This window comes from Nannospalax galili, unplaced genomic scaffold (assembly GCF_000622305.1).
Source record: "Nannospalax galili isolate Female #2095 unplaced genomic scaffold, S.galili_v1.0 scaffold225, whole genome shotgun sequence".
NCBI lineage: Eukaryota > Metazoa > Chordata > Mammalia > Rodentia > Spalacidae > Nannospalax > Nannospalax galili.
In genome coordinates this window covers 278,507-290,508 of record NW_008352653.1, presented here as the reverse complement: position 1 = coordinate 290,508, position 12,002 = coordinate 278,507, and the positions used below count along the sequence as shown (strand labels likewise).

Sequence of the window (12,002 nt, the reverse complement as noted above, 5' to 3'; positions counted from 1 at the left end):
TCCAGGCCAGGTGGGGCTACAGGGAGACCCTGTCTCAATAAAACCAAAAAATTAAAAATAAATAAATTTAAATTGAAGACCACAAGACAATTATGTTTTGGGCAATATCTTATTCCCTGGCTACACTTATCATATTATATTGTAATTAATGATATGTATGGAGATTATGGATATATATGAATAATACTTTCCATGGATGTAAATAATTCTCTTAGCAATCTCAAATCCTTAGTTCTTCTAAACTGAATTGTCAAGCTAAAACTAAACTTACAATTAAACTTTTGTTAGAAGTTTTCAATTTAAGTTAGGATAAATGTTTTTAGTTTGGCTCAAAAATGAATAATAATATTCACTGAGTTACAAAAACTTTTATTTAAAGTTCAGCAATTATTGATTCAAAACAACAGTATAGTGCAATCACATTTGAATACAGTTATTTCTATGCACCCATATATACACATAGAATGAGATCTAATATTTACCTAAAGTTTATGACAACCATTTCTGTGTGGTAGGATATGAAAGTATTATAAAATTTGTACTTTTCTGCATTGATTAAATTCTATAATAATTATTGTTATTTTTAAAAACTATAGCATGTTTATTTTTTTAAAAGAATAATTTAGAGATGTTATAATTCTACTCTTAAATAGTCCTAAGAAATCTCTGATTCTAAATGCCCAAACATGCAGTCTTCCCCTACCAAAATCCGTGATTTGCTCATGTGTACCATCTCATGACCAGTACCCAGGAATGGTATCCAATGATACAAGGCAGAATATAACCTTGATAAAGCCCCCAACATACACCATTCAATTTCCAAATCTTATCTATTCAATTTCTTAAACATTTCTTGGAATCTGTTCACTTCATGACTGACTCTTGACTGATCAGCAAACATCTACCCTGATACCCCCAAATTCTGTCTTCCTGATTCTTCTCAAGATACGGAACAAAACCAATCAAACAAAACCCCAAATGTAATCCTACTAATCCATTTAGGGCTTCATAGCTATCTATCTCTCTTAAATAAATACAAAATTCCTTATTACCAACTATTACATGTGAGACCCTATCTACTCCTTGCTCTCTTCACAATTCAGCTAAACTGACCTACTTTCCATTCTTTCATGTTTCCTTCCCCACACAGGGCTTTTGCATATGCTATTCTTTCCGCTTAGGTAGGAACTAATAACAACTAGTTAACTCCTACTCCTTCAGAACTCAGTTCAATCACCACTTTCTGAGGGAAACTTTCCTTGACCACTTTTTACTAGACAATATTTCCCTTACTGTATGGTATCATATACCTTTCTTTTGTCATTCGTATTATAATTGTGATTTTATAATTATTTATGGAAATCTGTTCATGCCTGACTATACTCTGTTCCACCAGAGTATAAGTTCCATAAGGACAGGAACCTTACTTGATTTTACTCTCTAACCCCATGTCTAGCACAGTACTTGGTACACAATAAAGGGCTTGACAGATCATTGTGCAAACAAAAATGTCTAAGTAGGTCTACAGAACAATACCATGTAAGAGCATTACTTAGATTGACTCTGCACAAAAATATAACCAACTAAATCTAAAGTACAAAAAACAGTTATCACATATAAGCAACACTTGTAGTGGCATAACTAAATAAATCTAAAGTACAAAAAACAGTTACCACATATAAGCAACACTTATAGTGGCATAGCTTTAAAGGCACTATTGTATTTAAGCCTTACAGCAATCCTGCAAGGTATATATTATCCCCGTTTGAAAGACACAAACACTGAGGCAAAAAGAGATGAAGTCTCATAACTAGTAAATGACTAGCTGAGCTAGGAACCCAAGTATGTTAAAAGATTTTTACTATTTTTATTCAGTTTTCTTCCTACCCTCTTGCAAATGGCTTCCCTTATGCTGCAATAAACTACCATCCAACTAGTCAACAAAAACCTTCTTTCTTTCATGCTATATTCACAGTCACTCTCTGGTACAACAAATGCATTTGTCCTTAAAACACCTCTTTAAAAATCTCATATTTTACAGTGGTGCTACTACCTATATGCCAACTGGAGCCAGAAATAAGACAAACACACAGAGCTTCCAAGCAGATATATTGTTTACTAGTTTAAGAAATCTAGGTTTTGAATATTTTTATTCAATATTAACAATAGATGTATCTTTTGAGTAAACATCTTGCTATGTAGCCCATACTGGTGACCAACTAAACATACTCCTGCCTCAGCCTCCTGAGTGCTAGGAAAACAGGTGTGCATTACCATGTCCTGTTTAAAACAGGCTGGTCATTTCTTTCTTCTATTTATATAACAATGCTTAGAATTGAACCTAGGACATTGTATTTTCTAGGCAAGTGATCTAACACTAAGCTACAACCTTATCTCATTAAAAGTATTTTTTTTGTCTTTTTGAGACAGTGACTCCCTGTAGACCCAGCTGTCCTGGAACTCACTATGTAGACCAGGCTGGCCTCTGCCTGCCTCTGCCTCCATTTTTATACATTCTTTCTAAACTAGATTCGATAACTACATCTATTATCAAGCATGAATACAAGAATAATACACACCCAATTATGAGGGTTCAAGTTCTTAGCCTCAAAAACCTAACAAGTATATACTTATTTTGTTTTTTCAAAGTTTTGGAAAATTTATTAAGCTTATTTTATATGTATGAGCATTTTGCTGCATGTATGTATGTACACCTGTGTGTGCAATACACACAGAGGCCAGAAGAGGGCATCCCCTGTAACTGGAGCTACAGATTGTTAGCTGCTACATGGGTGCTGGGAACTGAACCCAGATTCTCTGTAAGAACAGCAAGTGCTCTTAACCACAGAGTCATCTCTCTAGCCTCAAGTTTACTTATTTTGAAAAAATACTACTTACTTAAAAAATTTGAACACAAAAAAGTACAAGTTAATGTCCAAATTCCACCATCCACCATATTGTTCATGGCTTTCCATATTTCTGTATTCATAAACATGTATCTAACATATAATCTTGCCTAAGTTATATTATTATATATGTTCTGTTGTATAAGCCTATCTTCTTCCCATTCTAAAATACATTGTGGACATCTTCTTACATTTTAATTGTATGTACCTTATCTTGTAAGGCCATCATAACTGGACATTTCTTCCATAAACTCAAAAGACCTCATATTTTCCTTTAAAACAATTTAAAAAACCTTTTCATATTAAACAAAGATAGTTCAGATAACTTATTGGCTTTAAGGATACTGATGTGCAACATAGAATATCTTTTCCTTAACATCTAAACTCTTCCTTTTCCATCAGATTAACCCTCCCTCCAGATGATTTATTTTTGAATATTTTATTTTTTTAGAGAGCAAATAATGTAAAACAAGAATCAGCAAATTATGCCCCACCATCTCTTTATAAATCTTGTTTGGTTTTAAAAATATATATTTATTATTTTATGTGTATGAGTGCTTTGCCTGCATGTATGTAAGTGCATCTGTGTTGTGCAATGCCCATGGAGTTACAAACAATTGTTAGCCACCAAGTGGGTGCTAGGAATGGAACCCTGGTCAGTGCTTCTAACCGCTGAGTCATCTCTTCAGCCCCATGTTTGGCTTTTTTTTAAAGTACAGCTAACATAGGTTTATTAAGGAAAAGTGAGAAAGAACTCCCAAGAGGAATATCGGATACATTATGCTTTTAATGGAACAAAGCCACAACCATTTGCTTACATATTTCCTAAGACTGCTTTGAATTACAACAAATTTATTAATTGTATGTGACTGTGGCTTAGAAAGCCTAAAGTATTTACTAACTGGTCCCTTTGTGAAAATTTGGCAATTCTTGGTCTAAAGATAATTTGCTCAAAGACATGATAAACCTAGATAAGGATCAAAGTCTCAATGTTATGTCACACCAATTCTGTACAGTAATTATAAATATGGAGCTAAGTCAATTTTTATGGTTTTAGTTTTTGTAGAGAGGGTTGAAGATAAGCAACTTACTTCGCATACCTTGTTCCAGTTTTCTGTCTCTAATTTTTGTTGACTCTGTTTAAGTTGGTTTAAACTTGGCTTACTAGGAAAATTTCCTACTGTTTCCTTTGTCCAGTCATCCACCAGCTTGTGTAAGTCATCTGTGAACATCCCTTTTTTACTGGCTGGTGATTGCTGGCATGAGGCTGTATTACTCCCTACACACAGTGAATCTGTAAGAAGAAGAAGAAGAAAAAAAAAAAACAAGGAAACCACATAAAGGAATTACCACTAATAATTGGAAAACTAGTCTGTGTGGAGGTCATAGGACAACCTGCAGAAGTCAGTTCTCTTCTTCCACTGTTTGGGCTCTAGGAATCAAACTCATGTCATCAGGTTTGGGGCAAATGCCTTTACCTGATGAACTATTTTCCTGGCCCAAGATAACTCTTCTTTGAACAGTATAATTAATAGAACTACATACACAATATAGATAAGGGTGAACATACATTCTAGTTGACCTGAGACTGTTCTAATTTAAAGCTGTTACTCTGGTGTAATCTCCAAATAGCCCGTGATTCAAAGTTTCTTATAGTTTGGACATCAAATTCAATGGTTACTACAGGAATAATAATAATAATAATAATAATAATAATAGTAGTAGTAGTAGTAGTAGTAGTAATAGTAATAATAATAATAAAAAACAGGATCTCAAAAATTAGTATAAACTTTTTATCAGCTTCCTTGGATAGATATTTGGAAGGCTTAGAAAAGACTCCCAGGGCCGGGAGTGGTGGCCCACAGCTTTAATCCCAGCACTTGAGAGGCAGAGGCAAGTGGATCTCTGTAGTCCAGCCTGCTCTACATAGTGAGTTTCAGGCCAGATGAGGCTACAGGAGCCCCTGTCTAAAAACAAACAAACAAACACAACAACAACAAAAGACTCACAGGTACCTGTAAAAGCCAGGAAATAAAAAAGATACCATTGAAAGGAAGAAAGATAATAAGGGAGGAAGGATGGTAAAACACTGATAAGAAAAGGGAAAGGAGAAAAAGGGGGGAGGTTTATAAGAGGAGAGGGATGGGAAGGGGTGGAAGGAGTGATAACTAATATTAAGGATGCTTGAAAACAATCCGTAAAGAAACTACTATCTTATAAATGTACACACACACACACGCACGCGCGAGTTTAAATGGAGTTACCTTACATGTAGGATTATGCTCCTCACAGAATTCATAGGCTGCCAAACAAAAAAAAGCCCAGTACCAGATGTGGGATACATCTCCTCAAGTTGCTGGTTATAGGGGTGCCAGAGCCCAGAAATCAACACAGGATACTGCCATTGCTCTTGGTTGTCCATCAGAACTTGATAGTAAGTCCCTATTGCTAAAGACACCATACAGTTTGGTTACAGGACTTGAAGAAATCAAGCTGGTACTGACCAGGAAGCTTCCTCCTTGCTTGCTAGCTTTGATAATACTGCAAGGTGCTTTGCAGGTTGCTGAGGAACAAGAGACATCAATTCCCATCTTAGAATCTCTGATTCCTGAAAACTTTATAATAACTACTGGCCTGGTAAGATGTGATCATGGGTGCAGTAGTGATATGAATGTTATGGAGGTAACCAATCACTTTATGATTGGATTTAAGGCATACTCCACAGAAGGAAACTCATGCCTGATATTGTAACTTGGTCATGAAACCATGGCTAGGGATCTCATAGGCCCCAGGGGTAAACCTACTACTCTTATTTTGAAAAATGGACTTAGTATTAAAGTACCTTTAACATACATATCTTTATACCCACTGATTAGTGCAGTTCTGAGTCTTCATCAGAAAAGTTTCTTTCTGCTGAAGATGGTTAATATAGAGACTCACAAAAGGTTAAAGTGCAGAAAATACGTGTTTGTGGAGTGCTTGCCCATAAATGGGACAGCTATATAATTACCTCCCCTCCCCAGAAGAGGGCCAGAGGTCAGGGAGAATTGGGGCAAAACTGTCTTCTGGACATGACAATATCATTGCAATTGTGAACTCACAGCAGCTGCTGTGGTTACCTGCATCAAGCAAGTCAACACTCCAGCATGGATAAGGGAGGGGCATATAAACCCTCATCACCCTAGCTGAGGGGCTACTGGCAGTTGGTGGCTTCTAGGGGAGAGAGAATCAGTTTTCTTTAGGGGTGTGGTCCTTGGTAGGTTGACCAAAATCCAGTGGATGGTCCCATACCCATGTGTACATAGGTAGCACTAACTGGACTCAATAAATTATTTTTTCAAAAAGAGGATATGAAGTTGGAAGGGGGATGTAAATGGATCTGGAAGGAGGTGGGGAGAGTACACATGAATATAATAGAAATACATTGCATGCATGTATAAAATTCTCAAAGAATAAAGAAGACTCAAGGGCTTGGGGAGTACTTCAGTAGTATAGTGCTTGTGTAGCAAGTACAAGCATAAGTTCATGGGTTCAAACTATGTAGAAAATATCATCACAGAAGGTTAAAAATGGAAATAGTCTCAGCAGTATAGTCAAAAGTACTTTTTTATATAATGGGGAAAACCCTGTATAGAAAAAGTAAATTGATATGGTATGGAATGCCAAGACTTTCAACAAAGTTAAAAAATACAGAATCAAGGTCAGCCTGGTCTACATAGTGAGTCTGAGGCCAGCTGGAGCTACAGGGAGATGCTGTCTCAAAAAGACCATATATACATATAAAATCACTTTTTTTATTAATATTTCTGATTATGACTAATATTAAAAAAGAGTTGAGCAGCTGAGGCAGGGATATTTCAAGTTCAGTGACAGACTGGGCTACATAGTGAGACCCTGTTTCAAAAATAATAAAAACAACAACAACAACAACAAAAACCAAAAAGAAAGCTATATAGGCAAGAAAACAATGAGATAACATTATCAAAATGTTGAAAAACTATCAAACAAGAAACCAATTAAATATACTTTCAGGTCTGGCCTCCGCCTGGTGTAGGGACTGAGAACTCAACAGACAGCCCAGAAAAGCCTGATCTGGCCTCCCACTGGTGGAGGGACTGAGAACTCAGCAGACAGCCTGAGAGTGCCAAAATCAGACCTCCCATAGTGAGCTTCCCAAATTGTGCTCTGAGTACCCACTACTAGGGATCCAAACATTAGAAGGAAGCCTGAGTGTACCCGACTGGAGCCTGACTTGGGCCTCTGTGGAAGCTCATAAGTAGCTGATCTGAAGCCATCAGTTCCCTCCAAAATAAAATGAGAGAACCTGAAACCTAGACCAACCAGCTTTATATACCCAATAAGAAAACCAAGGCACATCAATAATACAAACAGAAGCAGACTTCAACTCAACAAACGAAGGCTTGAGTTTCATACCAGAATCACAAACAACAAAAGAAATCCACATGTCAAAATTGCAATGAAAAAATAATAACAGGGAAGACCAAAGCTGCATGTTCCCAACAAACTCCACCAGTTCTGTAGAAGAATTCTACAAGGAGAATGGCCCAGAGATAACCCAGGACACAGAATTTAAAATATAACCCAGGACACAGAATTTAAAATAACAATCATAAACCTGATCAAGGAATTCAATGAATTTAAAGAACACACAAACAATCCAATCAAAGAACTAAAAGAAGATAGGGATACACTTCTCACTGAATTCACAAAGGAGATAGAAACATTGAAGAAAACGCAGGCTGAAATGAAGAAGGAAGTGAAAAACTCAATAAGCCAACTTGAAACAACAGGACAAAGACTCACCGCTGGAATGAATGAAATGGAAAACAGAATGTCAACATTGGAGGATAAAGTTGAATTGGACTGCTCAAGGAAAGATTATGAAAAATAGTTTAAAACCCAGGAATGGAATATGCAGAAGATGTGGGACACCATGAAAAGACCAAATCTACATATCTGAGACAGAGGAAGGAGAAGAATTTCAGGTTAACAATATTGACCAGAACTTAAACATGACTGTAGAAGAAAATTTCCCAAAATTAAGGAAAGACATCTCCATACAAATACAAGAAGCACATAGAACACCAAAAAGACAGGACTAGAAAAGAAATTCCCCATGGCATATCATAGTAAAAACACTAAATGGACAGAACAAATAGGGAATACTGAAAGCAGCAAAAGAAAAACAACCAGTCACATACAAAGGAAAGCTATCAGAATTACAGCTGACTTATCAATGCAAACTATGAAAGGCAGAAGAGCCTGGACTGAGGTATTTCTAGTTCTAAAAGACCAAAGATGCCAACCCAGGATACTTTACACAGCAAAAATGTCTATTGAAGAGGAAAGAAAAATCTTCCACAGCACAAATACGCTGAAAGAATACATGTCAACAAAGCCCACCCTTCAAAGAATACTTGAAGCAATACAAAGAATGGAGAAAGGAACAACTATATCCCAGGGGCAAGAGAAAGAAACTAAATGAAGGTATAATTGTGGAAACACAAAATTAGACAAAGAATGCAAACATCAATGAAAATGATGGTGACCATATACATCTTTCAATAATAACTTTAAATATCAATGGACTGAACACCCCAGTCAAATGACACAGACTAGTTGAATGGATTAAGAAACAAAATCCATCTTTTTGTTGTCTACAAGAAACCCATCTTACCTTCAAGGATGGGTATTACCTTAAGGTGAAAGGTTGGAAAAGAATATTTCAAGCAAATGGCACTAAGAAACAAGCAGGGGTTGCAATTTTAATAACTGACAAAAATAGACTTCAAACTAAAACTAATCAGAAGAGATAAGGAGGGTAACTTCATTCTGATCAAAGGAACAATTAACCAAGAAGGTATTACAATCATGAACATATATGCACCAAACTCTGGTGCACCCAAATTCATAAAAACAACACGACAGGACTTTAAGACACAGATTAACCTCAACTCATTAATAGTAGGGGACTTTAATACCCCACTGTCCCCATTAGACAGGGGAGCTGGACAAAGAATAAACAGAGAGATGTCTGAATTAAATAATACCATACATCAAATGGACCTAAGAGACAAATATTCCAAATATTCCACCCAAGCACCAAAGAATACACATTCTATTCACAACCCCATGGAACTTTCTCAAAAATTGACCATATGCTGGGGTATAAAACAAACCTCAATATAAAAAATTGAAATAAATCCATGCATTCTATCACACCACAATGCAATAAAGCTTAAAATCAACACTGGAAGAAGCCCTAGTCACTGCATGAACTCATGGACATTAAACAACACATTCCTGAATGATGTCTGGGTCAAAGGAGAAATTAAGAAAGAAATAAAAGTATTCTTAGAATTAAATGAAAAGGCGTTTTGTTAAACGCCTGGGATATTTTAAAAGCAGTCTTAAGAGGGCAGTTTACAGCTATAAGTACATACATTAAAAATCAGAAAGAGCACAAATAAATGACTTAACATTGCAACTCAAAACACTGGAAAGGCAAGACAAATGAAACCCAAACCCAACAGGAGAAGAAATAACAAACATCAGAGCAGAAATTAAGTAAATAGAAACAAAGAAAATTAAAAAAAAAAAGAATCAATGCATCTAACAGCTGGTTCTTTGAAAAGCTAAACAAGATAGACAGACCCTTATCCCAGTTAACCAAAAGAAAGAAAAAACAAATCCAAATCAACAAATCAAAGATGAAAGGGAAACATCACAACAGACACCCAAAAGATCCAGAACATTATAAGGGAATACTTTAAAAACCTATACTCTATTAAATTTGAAAACCTAAAAGAAATGGATGGATATCCCAAATCACAGGAACCACCAAAGTTAAACCAAGAAGAGATCAAAAGTTCAAACAGACCCATAAGACATGAGGAAATCAAAACAGTGATACAAAAACCTCCTGACTAAAAAAAGCCCAGGCACAGATGGATTTACAGCAGAATTCTACAAGACATTTAAAGAAGACCTCCAACCAATACTACTTAAATTATTCAAAATTAAAGAAACAGAGGGAGAACTCCCAAATTCCTTCTATGAAGGGAGCATCGCTCTAATACCAAAAACCAGGTAAAGACACAACCAAAACCCCCCAAAAAACTATAGACCCATATCCTTAATGAACATAGATACCAAAGTTCTGAACAAAATACATGGAAACAGCATACAGAGGTACATCAAAAAGATAATTCACCATGACCAAGTAGGCTTTATTCCAGAGATGCAGGGATAGTTCAATATAAGTCAATAAACATCATCAATCATATAAATGGACTCAAAGACAAAAACCATATCGTTAGCTCAATAAATGAAGAAAAATCTTTTGACAAAATTCAGCATGCCTTCATGATAAAAGTTCTAAAGGGAATTGGACTGGAGGGAACATACCTCAACATAATTAAGGCTACATACAATAATCCCACAGCCAACATCATTCTAAATGGAAAAAAAAAAACCTGGAAGTATTCTGATTAAAATCAGGAACAAGACAAGGATGTCCACTATCGCCACTCCTTTTCAATATAGTGCTTGAAACTCTTGCTACAGCAATAAGACAAGTGATGGAAATTAAAGGAGTACTAATTGAAAACAAGAGGCCAATTTATCCCTTTTTGCAGATGATATGATACTATACATAAGAGATCCCAAAAATTTCCACCAGAAAACTCCTAGAACTGATGAGCACGTTCAGTAAAGTGGCAGGATACAAAGTTAATCTACAAAAATCAGTAGCCTTTCTATATATCAATAACAAGCAATCAGAGAAAAAGTGTACAGGGAAACCCTTCCACTCACAATAGCCACAAAAAATCTTGGAATAAACCTGACAAAAGACATCAAAGACCACTACAATGAAAATATTAAGTCTTTAAAGAAAGAGATTGAGGAAGACACCAGAAGATGGCAGGATCTCCCATGCTCATGGATTGGAAGAATCAATATTGTGAAAATGACCATCCTACCAGTAGGAATATAGAGAGTCAATGCAATCCAAATAAAATTTCCTATAAAATACTTTACAGAATTAGAAAAAAAAATCCTTAAATTCACATGGAAACACAAAAACCCCAGATAGCCAAAGCAACCCTGAGTACAAAGAGCAACACTGGGGGGATTACTATACCAGATTTCAAAGTATACTACAGAGCTATAATCATAAAAACAGCATGGTACTGGCACAAAATTACACACATAGAACATCACTGAAAATAGACAATGGAACATCATTGAAGACCCAAAACTGAGTCGACGCAATTTCAGCCACCTGATATTTTACAAAGGTGCCAAGAACACACAATGGAGGAAAGACAGCATCTTCAACAAATGGTGCTGGCAAAACTTTATCTCCACCTATAGAAGAAAAAAACTTGATGCTTATCTTTCACCTTGCACAAAAGTCAATATCAAATGGATCAAAGACCTCAATGTGAAACTCAAAACTCAGAAACTATTAGAAGAAAACATTGGCAGTAATCTACAAGATGTAGGTGTAGGAAAGGACTTTCTAAATCAGACACGAGTTGCTCAGAAATTGAGGTCAACAATCAACATGTGGGACCTCATTAAACTAAAAAGCTTCTGTACAGCAAAAGAAACAAGAAAGTGAAGAGAAATCCCACAGAATGGGGAAAAAAATCTTCATCAGTGACACATCTGACAGAGGTTTAACATCCAGAATATATAAAGAACTCAAAAAACAAAGAACCAAGAAAACAAGTGACCCAATTAATAGATGGGCTAAGGATCTGAACAGAGAGTTCTCAAAAGAAATAAAGATGGCTAAGAAGCATCTTAAAAGATGTTCAACATCACTAGTAATTGGGAAATGCAAATTAAAACCACTTTAAGATTTCATCTTACCCCAGTCAGACTGGCTAAGATCAAGAGAACAAATGATATCAAATGTTGGAGAGGATGTGGGGAAAAGGGAACACTCACCCACTGCTGATGGGGCTGCAAACTTGTTCAACCCCTCTGGAAAGCAGTGTGGAGAACTCTTAAAAAACTATTAATGAACCTACCATTTGACCCAGTTATACTACTCCTTGGCATATA

At 36.0% G+C, this 12,002-nt stretch overlaps 1 protein-coding gene across 3 annotated transcripts in view; it reads right to left on the bottom strand.

Annotated features, from left to right (window-relative positions):
- Wnk3 (WNK lysine deficient protein kinase 3) overlaps positions 1-12,002 on the bottom strand; it is a 201,598-nt gene that overhangs the window by 6,512 nt on the left and 183,084 nt on the right. For all 3 annotated transcript variants that reach the window (XM_029554369.1, XM_029554370.1, XM_029554371.1), the window contains one exon: positions 3,998-4,200. In XM_029554369.1, coding sequence (XP_029410229.1) covers positions 3,998-4,200 — 203 coding nt within the window. The remainder of the gene's footprint in view (positions 1-3,997; positions 4,201-12,002) is intronic.